Raw genomic sequence first — 22,567 nt, forward strand, 5'->3', positions numbered from 1 at the left:
GAGCTCGTACAGGTCAGCGTGTGACCTATCAGCGACTCGAGCTCAACCGTCACATTCCTCATTATTATTATAATCAAAAAGAAGCGCTAAGCCACAAGGACTATACAGCGTCACATTCCTCAGCTGTGACACTAGGTAACAGATTGCTACTTACATACCAATGACACTGTGAACAGTTGTATTCTTAATACTTAGTTCCAAATGTTATTTACATTAAACCCCTTAATGAAGATTCACTGAAAGTAAGGAAAGGGGGGGGGTTAAGGGCTCTTGACTCAAGGAACTTATCTTGTCCTCCCCTTGGACTAAAAGTGAGTGCCTCCAATTCCCAAGGTGCTGTATGACCCCTACAGATTTAGCAATTCCCCCTAAATATAATAATATACTATATTCACACAAATTATAGGGAGCCAAAATAAAACCAATATATAGAATTTATATATTATTTAGACAACTAAATATACTATTGCCAGACATCAAATGATGATTAATGTGTTTCCTTCTTTGTGTCACCCTGCCTAGGCTGGAGATGGCAAATGAGGAAAAAAAAAAAAAGCCGTATGTATACATATTTTCTAAATATTAAGGGTTGGCAACTATCTCATAATTTGGAGAAGAATCATCAAAAGTTTTTTATTCAAATTGTGGGTTAGTTGTAGTAATATGACTTACTCTTCATTAAGGGTTGTGCTGTAGTCTGTTCATTTAATGCCTCAACATTATAGAGTTATGGCACTAAATAATTTTAAGAAAAACCTACTTCAATCAAATTTTATAGGCACAGATATGTATTTAATAGCTTTCTATAAACTTAAACTTTCAACAAAATTAAGTTTGAAGCATAATTTTAAATTATCTTTAAAAAAGACTTACCCCTTTCATGTGGAAAATTACAGTATACTGTACTGTTAATGTACATATTATCCTGTGTGTATGTAATTAATTTTATAATCATAATCAACAACTAAACATTTAAGTAGGCTCTATATTCAGATTATCCAGATCAACATTTTAAGATTCTTATAGAATTGATAATAATGTATGAAAATGGTACATAGATCTACAATAATCATTTATGACAAAACTGATGATCATCTGTAATTGGTTCATAAAGGAAGGACACACCAGATGTTACAGTCACAGGGGATTTATAGAGTGGAGATGCACAAGGAAATTACAGCAGCAATTTCTACTAGTCATTTTCCAACAAAGATTTCTCTACCATGATAGAATCATAGCCAGGAGGTGGACCATGATTGAAGTTTTCAAATATGACATCCATTATAGCACCATCATCAACTGAAATAAAAAAGAACATCAATTAATTTGCAGACATTAATTACAATGCTGGTCCTTTGAAGGTTTTCTTTAATTATTCCTTCTTGACAGTCATAAAATGCTGTATCTACTCAAAAGTTACATAACATAAAGTGGTCTTGAATTTTTTTTTTTTTTCCAACAAGTCGGCCGTCTCCCACCGAGGCAGGGTGACCCAAAAAGAAAGAAAATCCTCCCAAAAAATGTGTGTAAAACATTCTGAAAGTCTAATGCAATTTTCCAAGTAATATATAACTACAACCTACCCTCAACAAAATTATATTCTAAACATTGCCATCCATTTTTTTTCATTTCTGGTTCACTTATGTTACATTACATTGGTTAATAGACATCTAACCCACATACAGTTTATGCATGTGCACGCGCATGTGTGTGTGTGTGGTGGGGGGGGGGGCAGGGGAAGGGAGACATGACAGTTAATTGTCAATAAGCAAATTTCATAAATGGGTGGGAACATGTTAGCAGGATGGTGCCAGGCAAAGGTCAGGTTAAAAATCAACACATCCAGTTATTCTTCACATACAGTGTGGACTGGTTAACACATGATCTGATTATGGAAACAATTTAAAGTACTACACAATACAATCACTGAGGAAAAAACTGCAATGTGGGAGCCTGAATGGTTGTAGTGCAATGAATACCACACTTACACTACTGCCAAGTGGACATTGTGGATTCAGTCTTTAATCTCTAAAAATTGAAGACCACTTCAATTATCACTACATACTCAGTGACATACAACACCCATTGTATTATTAGTAGCATAATTATTAGTCTACCCAAAATGCTGTGCAATTATTATTAGTTCTGGCCAAAATGCTATGCAATGTCACTTTCCCAAAATAAAAAATATTGTGTCCAAAAACAAAAAACTCAGTTTAGTGGACTTCAAAAATGTGGGACAAAATCGGCTGGGTCGACCACTTTGAAATCAGTGACTTCAGTTGGTTACAAAACTGTTATGATCATGGCAAAACTGTCTCATCTTTGTCCACTGCAAAAGACATTACAGCCACCCACTTTCCCCTATTATAAAAACCCATTAAACTGACTGTTTACTTTTTTTTTATTTATTTACTTTTTTTTTTTTATTATCACACTGGCCGATTCCCACCAAGGCAGGGTGGCCCGAAAAAGAAAAACTTTCACCATCATTCACTCCATCACTGTCTTGCCAGAAGGGTGCTTTACACTACAGTTTTTAAACTGCAACATTAACACCCCTCCTTCAGAGTGCAGACACTGTACTTCCCATCTCCAGGACTCAAGTCCGGCCTGCCGGTTTCCCTGAATCCCTTCATAAATGTTACTTTGCTCACACTCCAACAGCACATCAAGTATTAAAAACCATTTGTCTCCATTCACTCCTTACCTTCAATTAATAAAGGCTTCAATGTTTCCTTGTTTGGAACTAAGACAGGAAAAAAAAAAAAAAGCTACTAACCATATAAGGCAGGATACACGGTACCCTTGAAGCTTGTGACCGGTGTATTTGTGGGCTTGCCATTAATGTAGAAGTTTAGCTCAACGTGATCATAGCTAACACCCTGAAAATTTAAGATGCAATTAGTATTTTCTGTTTTTTCTATAAGCTTATTTTCGTTCATAAAAATTTCATATACAGTGGGACCTCAGTTTTCGTATGCCCTAGTCTGTATGTAAAACTATAGTTATTCTCTATAAAATGTATTTTTTATTAATATTTCCCATAAGAAATAATGTAAATCAAATTAATCCATTCCAGACACCCAAAAATATTAACAAAAAATACATTTTATAGAGAATAACTATACAGTGGACCCCCGCATAACGATTACCTCCGAATGCGACCAATTATGTAAGTGTATTTATGTAAGTGCGTTTGTATTTGTATGTTTGGGGGTCTGAAATGGACTAATCTACTTCACAATATTCCTTATGGGAATAAATTCGGTCAGTACTGGCACCTGAACATACTTATGGAGTGAAAAAATATCGTTAACCGGGGGTCCACTGTAGTTATAGAATAACTATAAGTTACTATATACTGTAAAGAGATTTTATGAGGATAGCGAGGCTCAGGTTAGGGTGTGTAGAAGAGAGGTAGACTGCTTCCCGGTAAAGGTGGGTCTTAGACAGGGATGTGTGATGTCACCATGGTTGTTCAATATATTTATAGATGGGGTTGTAAAAGAAGTAAATGCTAGGGTGTTGGGGAGAGGGGTGGGATTAAATTACGGGGAATCAAATACAAAATGGGAATTGGCGCAGTTAATTTTTGTTGATGATACTGTGCTTATGCGAGATTCTAAAGAAAAGTTGCAAAGGTTAGTGGATGAGTTTGGGAGTATGTGTAAAGGTAGAAAGTTGAAAGTGAATATAGAAAAGAATAAGGTGATGAGGGTATCAAATGATTTAGATAAAGAAAAATTGGACATCAAATTGGAGAGGAGGAGTATGGAAGAAGTGAATGTTTTCAGATATTTGCAAGTTGACGTGTCAGCGGATAGATGTATGAAGGATGAGGTTAACCACAGAATTGATGAAGGAAAAAGGTTGAGTGGTGCACTGAGGTATATGTGGAGACAAAAAGACATTATCTACGGAGGTAAAGAAGGGAATGTATGAAAGTATAGTGGTACCAACACTCTTATATGGGTGTGAAACTTGGGTTGTAAATGCTGCAGCAAGGAGGTGGTTGTAGGCGGTGGAGATGTTCTGTCTAAGGGCAATGTGTGGTGTAAATATTATGCAGAGAATTCGGAGTGTGGAAATTATGAGAAGGTGTGGAGTTAATAAAACTATTAGTCAGAGGGGTTGTTGAGGTGGTTTGGGCATTTAGAGAGAATGGATCAAAGTAGAATGACATGGAGAGTGCATAAATCCGTAGGGGACAGAAGGCGGGGTAGGGGTCGTCCTTGAAAAGGTTGGAGAGAGGGGGTAAAGGATGGGGTTGTAGGCACCCTTATAAACACAAACATTAAATATAAATCAGGAACGTGCACGGTAAGCTGTCCAATATACAAAAACAGTTAGAAACAGAAATACAAATAGCTAGAGCTTCATTTAAGGAGGTTATTAATAGAATTACAGGTTATTAATAGAATATTCAAGAGGTTGCTAGTAGAATTGCAGTAAATCAACCATTCAAATCATTATGAAGCTGTGTGTAGTCTGTGGTCAGTCAAACAAACGGGCTTCCACATGGGTAAATTGTCATTTTTTTGGAAATTGGTGTCACGCCCCTTGTGCAGATATCCAAGAACTAGCTACAAGCAGTGTTAAAACAGGGAAGTGTTTTTGGGTATGCCCAAATGAGATAAATCTGTGGACTAAAATCACAAGGGTATTAAAAGAGGACAATATCAAAGCTGCTTTCGTAGACAACCTGGAAGCTTTCTACAACAGATGGGAACATAAAAAGTCTGGGCTGAATGGTACTGCCCTTGATACTGGCCATGTAGTCAGAAACTGTAAGGCTGGAGATGAAGTCCTGGTAGTCAGTAAATGTGGGGCTGATAGTGCTGTCCTGGGAGACAGTAATGGTGAAGCTGGAGGTGCTGTCCTGGGAGACAGTAATGGTGAAGCTGGAGATGCTGTCCTGGGAGACAGTAATGGTGAAGCTGGAGATTTTGTCCAGGTAGTCGGGAATTATACGCAGGAAGGAATACATATAAATGACCTCATAGGGGACAGGAGCCATAGTAGGGAAACAAGTGTAGTCAAAGATAAGATAAAACCAATATTGCAAACTAGAAATACCGCAGGAAATAGCAAACAAGAGGGACTCCACTAGCAATAGTGAGGATATATTACCAAAAACAACTGGTGGGAGCTCCATTGTTGGTGCTAGGGAGGATAGAAGTAAGACAGGGAAACATGCACCAACAGGGAATACAGTCACAGAAACCCAAGGCAAACGGCAACCAAGCCTGTGCACATACTATGCACTTGGTATCTGCTGGCATGGGAAATCTGGAAAAACAGATGGGACATGCAACTATGACCACCCTAGAAAATGCCATGCCCATATGACAACAGGAAAATGCAAACTCCCTTCCTGTAAGCTTTTTCACCCTGAACTGTGTACCTCTTCAGTACAGGAAAGACTGTGCTATAACTTAAATTGCCAGGCATACCATCTAAAGGGGACAAAAAGATACAAAACATCCAGGCCATGGGAAAACCTGGGTAGCCACAGCCACTCAAGAGGGAGAGGTTTTTTAGTGCCAGGAAGGAAAAAAAACTGGCAGGAAATGGCAGAAATCGTACACCAAATCCAGTCATTCCTAGAGTGGAACCACAGTCGATGGCCTCCACTCCAAACCAACAGATACAGATACTAATGCCGGAAAAATAATCCCCCCCCCCCAGTACCAACAATACCACCAGTCCGATAACATTCTTCTTTGCAAATATACAGGGTCTAAAGCCAGCAACAAACAACAAAATACCTTTCATCCGTGGACTGCTTGCAGAGGCAAAGGCAATGTTCGCGGCTTTCACTGAGACCCACATAAAGGATCACTTGGACAACGAAATATGGATCCCAGGTTACAACCTATACAGATGTGACAGAGTGAACAGGCAAAAAGGGGGGGGGGGGGTTGGCCTGTACATTGCAGAGTCACTTGTTTGCACAGAACTCATTAATGCCTCAAATGATGTAGTGGAAGTTTTAGCAGTAAAGGTCGAGAACCAAAACCTAGTCATTGTGGTAGTCTACAAGCCTCCGGATGCAACATCCCAGCAATTCCAGGAACAGCTGTTAAAAATTGACCACTGTCTGGAAAATCTTCCAGCTCCTGCACCCAACATCTTGCTCCTGGGGGATTTCAACTTAAGGCACCTAAAATGGAGGAATATAGCAAATAATGTTGTTGCAGTAATAACACCAGGAGGCAGCTCTGATGAAAACTCACACTCACACGAGCTTTTAAATCTCTGCACAAAATTCAATTTAAACCAGCAAATAATAGAGCCTACTAGACTGGAGAATGCACTAGACCTCATCCTCACTAACAATGATGATCTGATAAGAAATGTCACCATATCAAAAACAATATACTCAGATCACAACATAATTGAGGTTCAGACATGTATGCGTGGAGCCCCAGACCGACATAATGAGACTAGTCACGAGGGAGCATTCACCAAATTCAACTTCAATAACAAAAACATAAAGTGGGACCAAGTAAACCAAGTCCTAACCGATATAAGCTGGGAAGATATACTAAGCAACACAGACCCCAACTTATGCCTAGAACAGATTAACTCGGTGGCACTCGATGTATGCACAAGGCTTATTCCTCTAAGAAAAAGAAGGAGTAGATGTAAAATAGAAAGAGACAGGCGCTCCCTTTACAGGCGACGGAAAAGAATAACAGAGCGGCTAAAAGAGGTCAATATATCTGAAATGCGTAGGGAGACACTGGTCAGAGAAATAGCAAGCATCGAACTTAAGCTAAAAGAATCCTTTAGGAGTCAGGAATCGCGGGAAGAACTAAAAGCCATAAATGAAATCGAAAGAAACCCAAAGTATTTCTTCTCCTATGCCAAATCAAAATCGAGAACAACGTCCAGTATTGGGCCCCTACTTAAACAAGATGGGTCCTACACAGATGACAGCAAGGAAATGAGTGAGCTACTCAAGTCCCAATATGACTCGGTTTTTAGCAAGCCGCTAACCAGACAGAGTCGAAGATCAAAATTAATTTTTTATGAGAGAGCCACAAAATTTGATTAACACAAGCCTATCCGATGTTATCCTGACGCCAAATGACTTCGAACAGGCGATAAATGACATGCCCATGCACTCTGCCCCAGGGCCAGACTCATGGAACTCTGTGTTCATCAAGAACTGCAAGAAGCCCCTATCACGAGCCTTTTCCATCCTATGGAGAGGGAGCATGGACACGGGGGTCGCCCTACAGTTACTAAAAACAACAGACATAGCCCCACTCCACAAAGGGGGCAGTAAAGCAACAGCAAAGAACTACAGACCAATAGCACTAACATCCCATATCATAAAAATCTTTGAAAGGGTCCTAAGAAGCAAGATCCCCACCCATCTAGAAACCCATCAGTTACACAACCCAGGGCAACATGGGTTTAGAACAGGTCGCTCCTGTCTCAACTATTGGATCACTACGACAAGGTCCTAAATGCACTAGAAGACAAAAAGAATGCAGATGTAATATATACAGACTTTGCAAAAGCCTTCGACAAGTGTGACCATGGCGTAATAGCGCACAAAATGCGTGCTAAAGGAATAACAGGAAAAGTCTGTCGATGGATCTATAATTTCCTCACTAACAGAACACAGAGAGTAGTCGTCAACAGAGTAAAGTCCGAGGCAGCTACGGTGAAAAGCTCTGTTCCACAAGGCACAGTTCTCGCTCCCATCTTGTTCCTCATCCTCATATCCGACATAGACAAGGATGTCAGCCACAGCACCGTGTCTTCCTTTGCAGATGACACCCGAATCTGCATGACAGTGTCTTCCATTGCAGACACTGCAAGGCTCCAGACGGACATCAACCAAATCTTTCAGTGGGCTGCAGAAAACAATATGAAGTTCAACGATGAGAAATTTCAATTACTCAGATATGGTAAACATGAGGAAATTAAATCTTCATCAGAGTACAAAACAAATTCTGGCCACAAAATAGAGCGAAACACCAATGTCAAAGACCTGGGAGTGATCATGTCGGAGGATCTCACCTTCAAGGACCATAACATTGTATCAATCGCATCTGCTAGAAAAATGACAGGATGGATAATGAGAACCTTCAAAACTAGGGAGGCCAAGCCCATGATGACACTCTTCAGGTCACGTGTTCTATCTAGGCTGGAATATTGCTGCACACTAACAGCACCTTTCAAGGCAGGTGAAATTGCCGACCTAGAAAATGTACAGAGAACTTTCACGGCGCACATAACGGAGATAAAACACCTCAATTACTGGGAGCGCTTGAGGTTCCTAAACCTGTATTCCCTGGAACGCAGGAGGAAGAGATACATGATTATATACACCTGGAAAATCCTAGAGGGAATAGTACCGAACTTGCACACGAAAATCACTCACTACGAAAGCAAAAGACTTGGCAGACGATGCACCATCCCTCCAATGAAAAGCAGGGGTGTCACTAGCACGTTAAGAGACCATACAATAAGTGTCAGGGGCCCGAGACTGTTCAACTGCCTCCCAGCACACATAAGGGGGATTACCAACAGACCCCTGGCAGTCTTCAAGCTGGCACTGGACAAGCACCTAAAGTCAGTTCCTCATCAGCCGGGCTGTGGCTCGTACGTTGGTTTGCGTGCAGCCAGCAGCAACAGCCTGGTTGATCAGGCTCTGATCCACCTGGTCACAGACCGGGCCGCGGGGGCGTTGACCCCCAGAACTCTCTCCAGGTAAACTCCAGGTAAGCATGCACGAGCGTGTTAGATAGGAGTGAATGGAGACAAATGGTATTTGGGACCTGACAAGCTGTTGGAGTGTGAGCAGGGTAATACACCTACCATCCGACTTACGACCAAGTTCGGTTCCCAGAAACCGGTCGTAAGTCGAAATGGACGTAAGTCGAACTTTACTACTGAATATCAACATCACATTTTTGTAATGACTATTTTATTGTTTTATTTTGGTATTTTATGTTTTACTTTACTTTTTATGCTGTTAGTACTGCATTTTATGCTGTAAGGTTTAGGATAAACACTGTGAACAACACAAATAGTTGTTTATTTCCCAGAAATTTGGCATAAAAAACTCGGTCGTATGTCGAGCATGTCGTAAGTCGGATGGTAGGTGTATTTAGTGAAGGGATTCAGGTAGGATTCAGGATTTAGGTAGTAGGTTGGTAGACAGCAACCACCCAGGGAGGTACTACCGTCCTGCCAAGTGAGTGTAAAACGAAAGCCTGTAATTGTTTTACATGATGGTAGGATTGCTGGTGTCTTTTGTCTGTCTCATAAATATGCAAGATTACAGGCATGTCTTGCTACTTCTACTTACACTTAGGTCACACTACACATACATGTACACATTTATTTATACACACTCATCTGAGTTTTCTTTGATTTTATCTTAATAGTTCTTGGTCTTATTACTTTTCCTTTTATATCCATGGGGAAGTGGAATAAGAATCTTTCCTCCGTAAGCCATGCGTGTTGTAAAAGTCAACTAAAATGCCGGGAACAATGGGCTAGTAACCCCTTTTCCTATAAAGATTACTAAAAAGATCGAGAAGAAGAAAATTGTCAAAGTGGGAAGTCTGAATGTGTGTGGATGTTGTGCAAATGATAAGAAAGAGATGATTGTGGATGTTATGAATGAGAAGAAACTGGATGTCCTGGCTTTAAGTGAAACAAAGCTGAAGGGGGCGGGAGAGTTTCAATGGAGAGGAATAAATGGGATTAGGTCAGGGGTTTCAAATAGAGTTAGAGCTAAAGAAGGAGTAGCAATAATGTTGAAGGATAAGCTATGGCAGGAAAAGAGGGACTACAAATGTATTAATTCAAGGATTATGTAGAGTAAAATAAAGATTGGATGTGAAAAGTGGGTTATAGTAAGCGTGTATGCACCTGGAGAAGAGAGAAGTGTAGAGGAGAGAGAGAGATTTTGGGAAATGTTGGGTGAATGCGTGGGGAGTTTTGATTCAAGTGTGAGAGTAATGGTGGTTGGGGATTTCAATGCTAAAGTGGGTAAAAATGTTATGGAGGGAGTAGTAGGTAAATTTGGGGTGCCAGGGGTAAATGTAAATGGGGAGCCTTTAATTGAGCTATGTGTAGAAAGAAATTTGGTAATAAGTAATACATATTTTATGAAAAAGAGGATAAATAAATATACAAGGTATGATGTAGCATGTAATGAAAGTAGTTTGTTAGATTATGTATTGGTGGATAAAAGGTTGATGGGTAGGCTCCAGGATGTACATGTTTATAGAGGGGCAACTGATATATTGGATCATTATTTAGTTGTAGCTACAGTTAGAGTAAGAGGTAGATGGGAAAAGAGGAAGGTGGCAACAACAAGTAAGAGGGAGGTGAAAGTGTATAAACTAAGGGAGGAGGAAGTTCGGGCGAGATATAAGCGACTATTGGCAGAAAGGTGGGCTAGTGCAAAGATGAGTAGTGGGGGGGGGGGGTTGAAGAGGGTTGGAATAGTTTTAAAAATGCAGTATTACAATGTGGGGCAGAAGCTTGTGGTTATAGGAGGGTGGGGGCAGGAGGAAAGAGGAGTGACTGGTGGAATGATGAAGTAAAGGGTGTGATACAAGAGAAAAAGGTAGCTTATGAGAGGTTTTTACAAAGCAGAAGTGTTATAAGAAGAGCAGAGTATATGGAGAGTAAAAGAAAGGTGAAGAGAGTGGTGAGAGAGTGCAAAAGGAGAGCAGATGATAGAGTGGGAGAGGCACTGTCAAGAAATTTTAATGAAAATAAGAAAAAATTTTGGAGTGAGTTAAACAAGTTAAGAAAGCCTAGGGAAAGTATGGATTTGTCAGTTAAAAACAGAAGGGGAGTTAGTAGATGGGGAGAGGGAGGTATTAGGTAGATGGCGAGAATATTTTGAGGAACTTTTAAATGTTGAGGAAGAAAGGGAGGCGGTAATTTCATGCACTGGCCAGGGAGGTATACCATCTTTTTTGGAGTGAAGAAGAGCAGAATGTAAGTGTGGTGGAGGTACGTGAGGCATTACGTAGAATGAAAGGGGGTAAAGCAGCTGGAACTGATGGGATCATGACAGAAATGTTAAAAGCAGGGGGGGATATAGTGTTGGAGTGGTTGGTACTTTTGTTTAATAAATGTATGAAAGAGGGGAAGGTACCTAGGGATTGGCGGAGAGCATGTATAATCCCTTTATATAAAGGGAAAGGGGACAAAAGAGATTGTAAAAATTACAGAGGAATAAGTTTACCGAGTATACCAGGAAAAGTATACGGTAGGGTTATAACTGAAAGAATTAGAGGTAAGACAGAATGTACGATTGCGGATGAGCAGGGAGGCTTCAGAGTGGGTAGGGGATGTGTAGATCAAGTGTTTACATTGAAGCACATATGTGAACAGTATTTAGATAAAGGTAGGGAAGTTTTTATTGCATTTATGGATTTAGAAAAGGCATATGATAGAGTGGATAGAGGAGCAATGTGGCAGATGTTGCAAGTATATGGAATAAGTGGTAAGTTACTAAATGCTGTTAAGAGTTTTTATGAGGATAGTGAGGCTAAGGTTAGGGTGTGTAGAAGAGAGGGAGAATACTTCCCGGTAAAAGTAGGTCTTAGACAGGGATGTGTATTGTCACCATGGTTGTTTAATAAATTTATAGATGGGGTTGTAAAAGAAGTAAATGCTAGGGTGTTCAGGAGAGGGGTGGGATTAAATTATGGGGAATCAAATTCAAAATGGGAATTGACAGTTACTTTTTGCTGATGATACTGTGCTTATGGGAGATTCTAAAGAAAAATTGCAAAGGTTAGTGGATGAATTTGGGAATGTGTGTAAAGGTAGAAAGTTGAAAGTGAACATAGAAAAGAGTAAGATGATGAGGGTATCAAATGATTTAGATAAAGAAAAATTGGATATCAAATTGGGGAGGAGGAGTATGGAAGAAGTGAATGTTTTCAGATACTTGGGAGTTGACGTGTCGGCGGATGGATTTATGAAGGATGAGGTTAATCATAGAATTGATGAGGGAAAAAAGGTGAGTGGTGCGTTGAGGTATATGTGGAGTCAAAAAACGCTATCTATGGAGGCAAAGAAGGGAATGTATGAAAGTATAGTGGTACCAACACTCTTATATGGATGTGAAGCTTGGGTGGTAAATGCAGCAGCGAGGAGATGGTTGGAGGCAGTGGAGATGTCCTGTCTAAGGGCAATGTGTGGTGTAAATATTATGCAGAAAATTCGGAGTGTGGAAATTAGGAGAAGGTGTGGAGTTAATAAAAGCATTAGTCAGAGGGCAGAAGAGGGGTTGTTGAGGTGGTTTGGTCATTTAGAGAGAATGGATCAAAGTAGAATGACATGGAAAGCATATAAATCTATAGGGGAAGGAAGGAGGGGTAGGGGTCGTCCTCGAAAGGGTTGGAGAGAGGGGGTAAGGGAGGTTTTGTGGGCGAGGGGCTTAGACTTCCAGCAAGCGTGCGTGAGCGTGTTAGATAGGAGTGAATGGAGACGAATGATACTTGGGACCTGACGATTTGTTGGAGTGTGAGCAGGGTAATATTTAGTGAAGGGATTCAGGGAAACCGGTTATTTTCATATAGTCGGACTTGAATCCTGGAAATGGGAGGTACAATGCCTGCACTTTAAAGGAGGGGTTTGGGATATTGGCAGTTTGGAGGGATATGTTGTGTATCTTTATAAGTATATGCTTCTAAACTGTTGTATTCTGAGCACCTCTGCAAAAACAGTGATAATGTGTGAGTGTGGTGAAAGTGTTGAATGATGATGAAAGCATTTTCTTTTTGGGGATTTTCTTTCTTTTTTGGGTCACCCTGCCTTGGTGGGAGACGGCCGACTTGTTGAAAAAAAAAAAAAATTCAGGAAAACCGGTTATTTTTATATAGCAGGGCTTGAGTACTGGAAATGGGAAGTACAATGCCTGCACTTTAAAGGAGGAGTTTGGGATATTGGCAGTTTGGAGGGATATGTTGTGTATCTTTATATGTATGTGTATATGCTGCTAAATTGCTGTGTTCTGGGCACCTCTGCAAAAACAGTGATTATGTGTGAGTAAGGTGAAAGTGTTGAATGATGAAAGTATTTTCTTTTTGGAGATTTTCTTTCTTCTTGGGTCACCCTGCCTCACTGGGAGATGGCCAACTTGTTAAAAAAAAAAAATATATAGTTTTATATACAGTGGACCCTCGACCAACGATATTAATCCGTTCCTGAGAGCTCATTGTTAGTCGAAATTATCGTTAGTCGAGTTAATTTTCCCCATAAGGAATAATGGAAATCAAATTAATCCGTTCCTGACACCCCAAAGTATTGGAAAAAAAATTTTACCACATGAAATATTAATTTTAATACACACAAACTGAAGAAGACATGTACAATTACATGACACTTACCTTTATTGAAGATCTGGTGATGATTGATGGGATGGGAGGAGGGGAGAGTGTGGATGGTGTTAGTGTTTAGAAGGGGAATCCCCTTCCATTAGGACTTGAGGTGTCAAGTCCTTGAGGACATTGTTTTTCCTGAACACTCTGGGAGTTTCAGAGTGATACACCAATAAAGGCTTCACTTTGCAATCACCACTAGCATTAGCACACATCAACAGAGTAAGCCTGTCTTTCATAGGCTAATGTCCTGGGAGTGCCTTTTCCTCCTGAGTAATGTAAGTTCTGCTTGGCATTTTCTTCCAAAACAGGCCTGTTTCATCACAATTAAACACTTGTTCAGGTTTCAATTCTTCACTGTATGTACTCCTTGAATTCCTGCACATATTTTTCAGCTGCTTTTTGGTCCAAACTGGCAGCCTCACCATGCCTAATCACACTATGTATGCCACTACGATTCTTAAATCTCTCAAACCAACCTTTGCTGGCCTTAAATTCACTCACATCACCACTAGTTGCAGGCATTTTTCTAATTAAATCCTCATGCAACTTCCTAGCCTTTTCACATATGATCGCTTGAGAGATGCTATCTCCTGCTATCTGTTTTTCGTTTATCCACACCAATAACAGTCTCTCAACATCTTCTATCACTTGCGATCTTAGTTTCGAAAACATAGTTGCACCTTTGGCAAGACCAGCTTCCTTGATTGCCGTTTTCTTGGCCACAATAATAGCGATGGTTGATTGGGGTTTTGTGTACAACCTGGCCAGCTCGGAGACATGCACTCCTCTTCCATACTTAGCAATGATCTATTTCTTCATATCCATAGTAATTCTCGCCCTGTAGGGTTGGCGCTAGAAGCTTTCTTGGGGCCCATGGCGACTTATTTTGCAGGTGCAATCACTAAAAACGCTGTGATAATATGAAATGTTCCGATTGTATGTTTGGATGTGACCGCGGTGGCTGGCTGGCTTGTAAACACTGGCGCGGTCAAGCCACAAGTGGATGCGTCTCGAACGGAACGAATCGTGTTGGTCAAGTTTTTTAGCGCTAGTCGAGGCAAAATTTTTGCGTTAAAATGTATCGCTAGTCGGATTTAACGTTAGACGATGCCATCGTTGGTCGAGGGTCCACTGTATAGACTAGGGCATACGAAAATCGAGGTTCCACTGTGACTAAATTTCACTAATTAATTATGCTTTTATTAAATTAAAAAACATTTACTATATTTTTTCTGAAATACAGTAATTGTTTATTTTCTACAAGGGGCACTCATCGAGGATACAGCAGTCCATCTGCTGCAAGTAGGTCCTTCTGTGATAATATAAATCAAGTTATTAGCTATTATTCTCACTTACCTTGTGGTGTAATTCCACATCAGTTATTCTTGTTTAAAGTAGTATATATTTTCTTACAATCGTGCAATTATGGTTGAGGGTAAAATAGAAAACAACTGGAGCTTCACACTACTGGTTGCCACTCATGGATCCACAGGCAACTCTGTAGAACCTCTAATAAAAATTTTCCTAAGGTAGTGTGACAGCTAATGCAATTATGTCAATGATAAGTTGGATACAGATAATGATTTCTTTTTCTATTCTAGAAGCAAATTTTGAAAAAAAAAAAAAAAAATATCCACGTAATTTAAGCCAAAAGAAATACTGATTTATTAGTCCTGGATCATGCAAAGGAAACCAGGCTCCTAAGGAAAACCTCACTTAAACCCTCCACCCACAGAGAGGTGACCTAGCATCAAGGGATGGGGGAAGGGGGAGGGAAATTTATGTAATACAGTAGTATGTTACAATGCAATTCTTTATGACTTCTTACCAAAATATCCCCTTCCTGGGGGATGTCAACAATTTTGTACTTTTCCTCCGCATTGTGTCGTATAGTACCATCTGAACATAAAACCCATGAATGAGCATCTTCTCCCAAGGGAACTTTGTTTAAGTTGGTGTTGCGCATTGCAATCCCCACACCCCATATACCTGCAAATATTGTAACAAATATAAGAAGATATAAACAATATTACTCATCCTTTCAACCATCTGCCCAAGCAATCATCTCTATTTGCACAAAATACTCATTTACTGAGAGAGAAATACTATAGTTAAGTTCTGCCTTCTCTAGCAGTAAAAAATGCAAGCAGGTCTTTCTAGTACCAAATCCTTTCTATTTCTTTAAAAGTAAGATTCTTTGCAACAATTTCACATAATGCCTGGTACTAAATTGAAAAAATAAGAAAAACCACTAACCTGACTGCTGCAGTTTAACCTCAAAATAGGCTTTGTTTTGTAGAATTGGAATGTTACCAAGTGCACCACCACTACCACAAATTCGTATTCCATTTTTCACAATTACTACTTCATGACCTGAAATGAAATAGGATTATAAGGCCTCACAATATAATAATAATATCTATTTCTACAAGTACATGTACAAGGTATACAGGCCTAGCTGATACCAGTTTACATGGAGTTTACCTGGAGAGAGTTCCGGGGGTCAACGCCCCCGCAGCCTGGTCTGTGACCAGCACTCATGGTGGATCAGAGCCTGATCGACCAGGCTGTTACTGCTGGCTGCACGCGATCCAACATATGAGCCACAGCCTGGCTCGTCGGGTACCGACTTTAGGTACTTGTCCAGCGCCTGCTTGAAGACAGCCAGGGGTCTATTGGTAATCCCCTTATGTATGCTGGGAGGCAGTTGAACAGTCTCGTGCCCCTGACACTTACTGTGTTGTCTCTTAACGTGCTAGTGGCACCCCTGCTTTTCATTGGGGGATGTTGCATCGTCTGCAGAGTCTTTTGCTTTTGTAGTGAGTGATTTTCATGTGCAAGTTCGGTACTAGTCCCTCTAGGATTTTCCAGGTGTATATAATCATGAATCTCTCCTGCCTGTGTTCCAGGGAGTACAGGTTCAGGAACTTCAAGCCCTCCCAGTAACTGAGGTGTTTTATCTCCGTTATGCATGCCGTGAAGGTTCTCTGCATTTTCTAGGTCAGCAATTTCACCTGCCTTGAAAGGTGCTGTTAGTATGCAGCAATATTCCTGCCTAGATAGAACAAGTGACTAGAAGAGTGTCATCATGGGCTTGGCATCCCTAGTTTTGAAGGTTCTCACTATCCATCCTGTCATTTTTCTAGCAGATGTGATTGATACAATGTTATGGTCCTTGAAAGTGCGATCCTCCGACACGATTACTCCCAGGTCTTTGATGGTACTAGTTTTTCGCTCTATTCTAGGGCTGGAATTTGTATTATACTCTGATGAAGTTTTTATTTCCTCATGTTTACCATATCGGGGTAATTGAAATTTCTCATCGTTGAACTTCATATTGCTTTCTGCAGCCCACTGAAAGATTTGTTTGATGTCCACCTGGAGCCTTGCAGTGTCTGCAATGGAAGACATTATCATGCAAATTCGGGCGTCATCTGCAAAGGAAGACACGGTGCTGTGGCTGACATCCTTGTCTATGTCAGATATGAGGACGAGAAACAAGATGGGAGAGAGTATTGTGCCTTGTGGAACAGAGCTTTTCACCGTAGCCGCCTCAGACTTTACTCTGTTGACTACTACTTTGTGTTCTGTTTGTGAGGAAATTATAGATCCATCTACCAACTTTTCCTGTTATTCCTTTAGCATGCATTTTGTGCGCTATTACGCCATGGTCACACTTGTCGAAGGCTTTTGCAAAGTCTGTGTATATTACATCTGTATTCTTTTTGTCTTCTGGTGTATCTAGGACCTTGTCATAGTGATCCAGTAGAAAGTCCCTTGTTATGCAGAGCATTTTGGGCAAACTAGGTCAATTTTGTCCCAGGACAAAAATCAAGTGAAAATGAAAAATGCAAATGTTTATTTCCTTGCAAAGCTTACATTGTGTGGTTTACAAACTATAAAATATTAATTACAAAGAAGGCCTCTTGCATGCCTAGGCATTTCAGACAGACTAATCCTAATTCTTACTCTACATTGACATTTTATGGAGCAGTACATTTTAATGTACCTTATTGTATACTAGGTAATTGAAGTGATTTATTAGATTTATAATAATGAGGTAGTACAAAACATATAACAATATTACAATTAGTACTTTTAGTAATAGAAATGGTTAAGTCTTGGCATTATACACTGTTTCTATTAAAGCTCTTATATTGGGAGAGTATCTTAGGCCCACACCAGTCTACTAACACCCAGATTCATGAAATTGTAATAACACTATTTCAAACAAACCATACCATGGGCAGGGTTTGAACTCGTGGTTAAAGAGTCATAGAACTCCAGACCAGTGGTTAACGTGTCGTCTGGAGTTTTATGACTAATCGCAAGTTCAAGCCCCACCCGTGGTATGGTTTACTAACACCCAGGTACCCATTTTACTGATGGGTGAACAGGGACAGCAAGTGTCTTATGGAAACATATCCAAATGTTTTACAGCCATACTGGGGGATTGATTGATCCCCAGACCTCAGTGTGTGAGCCAAGTGCTCTAGCAATCAAGCTACGGGACACCATATCACTAATAAACCCTGCCCTCCCAGGCAATACAAAATACTGTACTGTACAGTTCAAAGAAACTTGAATAATTTAGAGATACTACTATAAGTGTACTGATATACTCCTATGCTAATGTGACAAGAAATGTGCCAGATGAAGCAAGCCTAAAATATCTACAGACAGATTTTTCGCATACTGTACAGTACTTATAATGCTAGTTGTCTGTTTTTCACATGCTTCTAATAATGACTTTAAAATGTGACTATTCTCATAGATGGTCAGAAACTTGTTCAAATGAATTATGATTTTTTGCCACCCTGTGGCCTTTTCACTTGCAAGCTGTAAATATTTTTTTTAGAAAATATAATTATACACACAATGTGTTAGGTTTTAAAAGGTTAGGTTGCATTAGGTGAAGTGACACGAAGCATACCAGTTTGCTAATAGTTTATAAAACAATTATCCACAACCTTACTGCAGAAGTGGCAAGCATTAGTAGCATCTTCAGGTCACATCTGAAGAATCTGGGTTCTATCCCAGCACGAGGGAAAATCTTGAATATGTTTCCTGTACCTGTTGCCTTGTTTCACCTAGAAAAAAGTAGAAATCTGGGCCTGTAGCCAATTACTGTGGATAACATCATAGGGTGTAGGATCAAACAGTCCAGTGGAAATAAGCCAGACAGTGGCTTTACTGGGTTATTCTAGATTGGTAACCTTCTGGGAAAATAATCCAAATAAAATTTTCTAACAATGTCAAATAGTTACCTCCAGGTCCAGGTAATAGTAAGTTTAGATGAACTAATAACTAAAACATACAGTAGTCAAACACTCCTCAATTATTCATGAACGTGAATTGACAGTTCATGCCTGCAATATTCCTTCTCCAAGAATTCAGGAACTTGGCAATGACTGACAATTCTTGTGACTTAGGTACATCAAAAGTTGTTCTCTAGTGGACTTGTGTCTTAGATGCTAAAGCATTTGAGAGAACAAATGACTTGAAATTATTTACCATATTAATAAAAAATATGGTACAGTTGCAGGTTTTACTACTAAAAAAATATTACAGTTAGTAAGTTTATTTAGGCACAGGTACACATAAGTATAATTATCATATATAGTGTAAAATACTTAAGATAACCCAAAAAAGTCAGACAACTCTATTATATTAAACTTAGTATTGAAATAACCAAATTTCATCTATACAGTATCATTTATTCTGCCTGAAATGCTCAGTATAACCAGAGGAATACTCTAAAGTAAGAGGAGATAAAAATTTGTTCATATTTTTAACCTGGGGGGTTAGCCATCCAGGATAACCCAATAAAGTTAGTATATGGAAATAAATGGTATAAAATACCGACACAATGGAAATATAAACACTTATGTAGTATAATATGATCCTTTATTGACAGCGTTTCGCCCACATAGTGAGAGATAAGATAAGATTTCGTTCGGATTTTTAACCCCGGAGGGTTAGCCACCCAGGATAACCCAAGAAAGTCAGTGCGTCATCGAGGACTGTCTAACTTATTTCCATTGGGGTCCTTAATCTTGTCCCCCAGGATGCGACCCACACCAGTCGACTAACACCCAGGTACCTATTTGCTGCTGGGTGAACAGGACAACAGGTGTAAAGAAACGTGTCGAAATGTTTCCACCCACCGGGAATCAAACCCGGGCCCTTCGTCTGTGAAGCAGGAGCTTTAGCCACCAGGCCACCGGGCCACCTAGTGGGCTTTATCAAGTCATTTGTGACTTGATAAAGCCCACTGCATGGGCAAAATATTGCCAATAAAGGATCACATTATACTGCTTAAGTGTTTATATTTCCAAAGTCAGTAGTATATCATTGGGGGGACTGTCTTATTTCCAGTGGGGTCTAATCTTGTCCCCCCCCCAGGATGCAACCCACAACGGTCAGCTAACACAGAGGTAGCAAGTGTAAAGACACATGCCCAGTGTAAATACCTTTGTAACTTGACATGATTGTGACCAGACCTACCTGGAGTTCATTACCTTTGTAAATTGTGAGTTCATTACCTTTGTAAATTGTGAATTCATTACCTCTGTAACTTGCTCAGCTATCAAAACTTTGGGGTCCAGTCCCTGGACCAATTATGTACCTCTGTAATCTTTTGACTACCGCCCACAGGATGGGTATGGGGTGCATAATAAACATATTAAACTAACTAAACAATGTTTCACCCACATAGGGAAACAATCCCGGTCTCAGTGTGTGGACTGAGAATGCTACCAACCAAGCCAGAAACCTAATTTTGTAACAACTGTATACATACTTTCCGGTATAAAATTTATTTATTTGATGGTAACACTGGCAGACTATCACGTCCCTCTACCTACGATGAGACAAACTACCCACAACCCTGACAACAACAACACTCACTATTGCAACAACCCTGACAACAAGAACCACTATTGCAACAACCGTGACAACAACCAGAACCACTATTGCAACAACCGTGATAACCAGAACCACTAATGCAACAACCGTGATAACAAGAACCACTAATGCAACAACCGTGATAACAAGAACCACTATTGCAACAACCGTGACAACAACATTATTACAACTGTGACAATAGCCACTCTTGCAACTGTGACAACACTCACTGTTGCAACAACTGTGACAACACCCATTATTGCAACAACTGTTACAACACCCATTATTGCAACTGTGACAACATTATTGCAACTGTGACAACATTATTGCAACTGTGACAACATTATTGCAACTGTGACAACATTATTGCAACAACTGTGACAACATTATTGCAACTGTAACAACAACATTACTGCAACAACTGTAACAACAACATTACTGCAACAACTGTAACAACAACATTACTGCAACAACTGTAACAACAACATTACTGCAACAACTGTAACAACAACATTACTGCAACAACTGTAACAACAACATTACTGCAACAACTGTAACAACAACATTACTGCAACAACTGTAACAACAACATTACTGCAACAACTGTAACAACAACATTACTGCAACAACTGTAACAACAACATTACTGCAACAACTGTGACAACATTATTGCAACAACTGTAACATTACTGCAACAACTGACAACATTATTGCAACAAGTGTGAGAACATTACTGCAACAACTGTGACAACAACATTATTGCAACAACAGTACACATCAGTGTTACACGGTACCGTGTTAAGAAGGCACACTGGGGTGTGGGTTTCCTTCCAGCTGTGATACATACTCACCCATGTAGCCAGTGTCGAGTATTACAGTGGGTGTTGTCCTGGGGGGTAGACTGGGGCTGGGTGCTGTGCCACACAGGTGACGGAAACAGCACAGATACACAGCCATATTGCACAGCTGCTGCAACACTACCACTGCTGCTGCTGCTGCAACACTACCACTGCTGCTGCTGCTGCAACACTACCACTGCTGCTGCTGCTGTAACACTACCACTGCTGCCACTTCCATCTGCCCTTTAAACACATACCTTCATCCTATTCGAGGCTTTTTGATTCAAGGATTTGGAGCAGCTCTCCCCTTGGTATCAAATTACCCCAATGGAAATAAGCTAAGGGCCCCAATGGAAGTAAATCACTTTATCTGACATTATTGGGGGGTTATCCTAAGTAATTTACAATATATATGATAATTGTACTGATGTGTATATGTCTAAATAAACTTATTTACTTTCGAGTTTAGCGCTGTTCATATATAGTTTTATTATAAGTTTCTTATCCCCTCAAGGAAGGTTCCTTGATGTTGGTGAGGGGCTCTTGATTTAGGGAATTGGATTTGTGCTCCAGTTCCCCGAATTAAGCCTGAATGCCTTCCACATCCTCCCCCCAGGCGCTGTATAATCCTCTGGGGTTTAGCGCTTCCCCCTTGATTATAATAATAAGTTTCTTAGCCTCGAAAGTAAGTTTCTGTACCCTCCATGTATACTTAAATATTTACATTGGTCTTATAAGTTTATTTAAGTACACTTACACAAATTTAGGTGATTACAGTTATCATACATACTAATGTGTGTGAATTACCCACCAGGATAACCAAAAAAAAAGTCAAAGTACATTATTGTAATATTTAACGTAGGATAAGAACATAAGAAAGGAGGAACACTGCAGCAGGCCTGTTGGCCCATACTAGGCAGGTCCTTTACAATTCATCCCACTAACAAAACATTTGCCCAACCCAATTTTCAATGCCACCCAAGAAATAAGCTCTGATGTGAAAGTCCCACTCAAATCCAACCCCTCCCACTCATGTACTTATCCAACCTAAATTTGAAACTACCCAATGTCCTAGCCTCAATAACCCAACTAGGTAGACTGTTCCACTCATCAACTACCCTATTTCCAAACCAATACTTTCCTATGTCCTTTCTAAATCTAAACTTATCTAATTTAAATCCATTACTGCGGGTTCTCTCTTGGAGAGACATCCTCAAGACCTTATTACTATCCCCTTTATTAATACCTATCTTCCACTTATACACTTCGATCAGGTCTCCCCTCATTCTTCGTCTAACAAGTAAATGTAACTTAAGAGTCTTCAATCTTTCTTCATAAGGAAGATTTCTAATGCTATGTATTAATTTCCCCTCAAGGAAGGTTCCTTGATGTTGGTGAGGGGCTCTTGATTTAGGGAATTGGATCTGTGCTCCAGTT

General features: G+C 40.0%; 1 protein-coding gene across 1 annotated transcript; it reads right to left on the minus strand.

Moving 5' to 3' along the window:
* Positions 1-429: 429 nt before the first annotated feature.
* On the minus strand, positions 430-21,381 carry LOC128686742 (SPRY domain-containing protein 7). The gene is made up of 5 exons (XM_053773777.2): positions 21,143-21,381; positions 15,642-15,758; positions 15,214-15,374; positions 2,783-2,885; positions 430-1,299 (listed from the first exon to the last, which is right to left on the minus strand). Exons 1-5 carry the CDS (start codon positions 21,246-21,248, stop codon positions 1,193-1,195), a joined length of 594 nt encoding a protein of 197 aa, XP_053629752.1. The 5' UTR covers positions 21,249-21,381; the 3' UTR covers positions 430-1,192.
* Positions 21,382-22,567: the final 1,186 nt, after the last annotated feature.

Source organism: Cherax quadricarinatus, chromosome 1, assembly GCF_038502225.1.
Source record: "Cherax quadricarinatus isolate ZL_2023a chromosome 1, ASM3850222v1, whole genome shotgun sequence".
NCBI lineage: Eukaryota > Metazoa > Arthropoda > Malacostraca > Decapoda > Parastacidae > Cherax > Cherax quadricarinatus.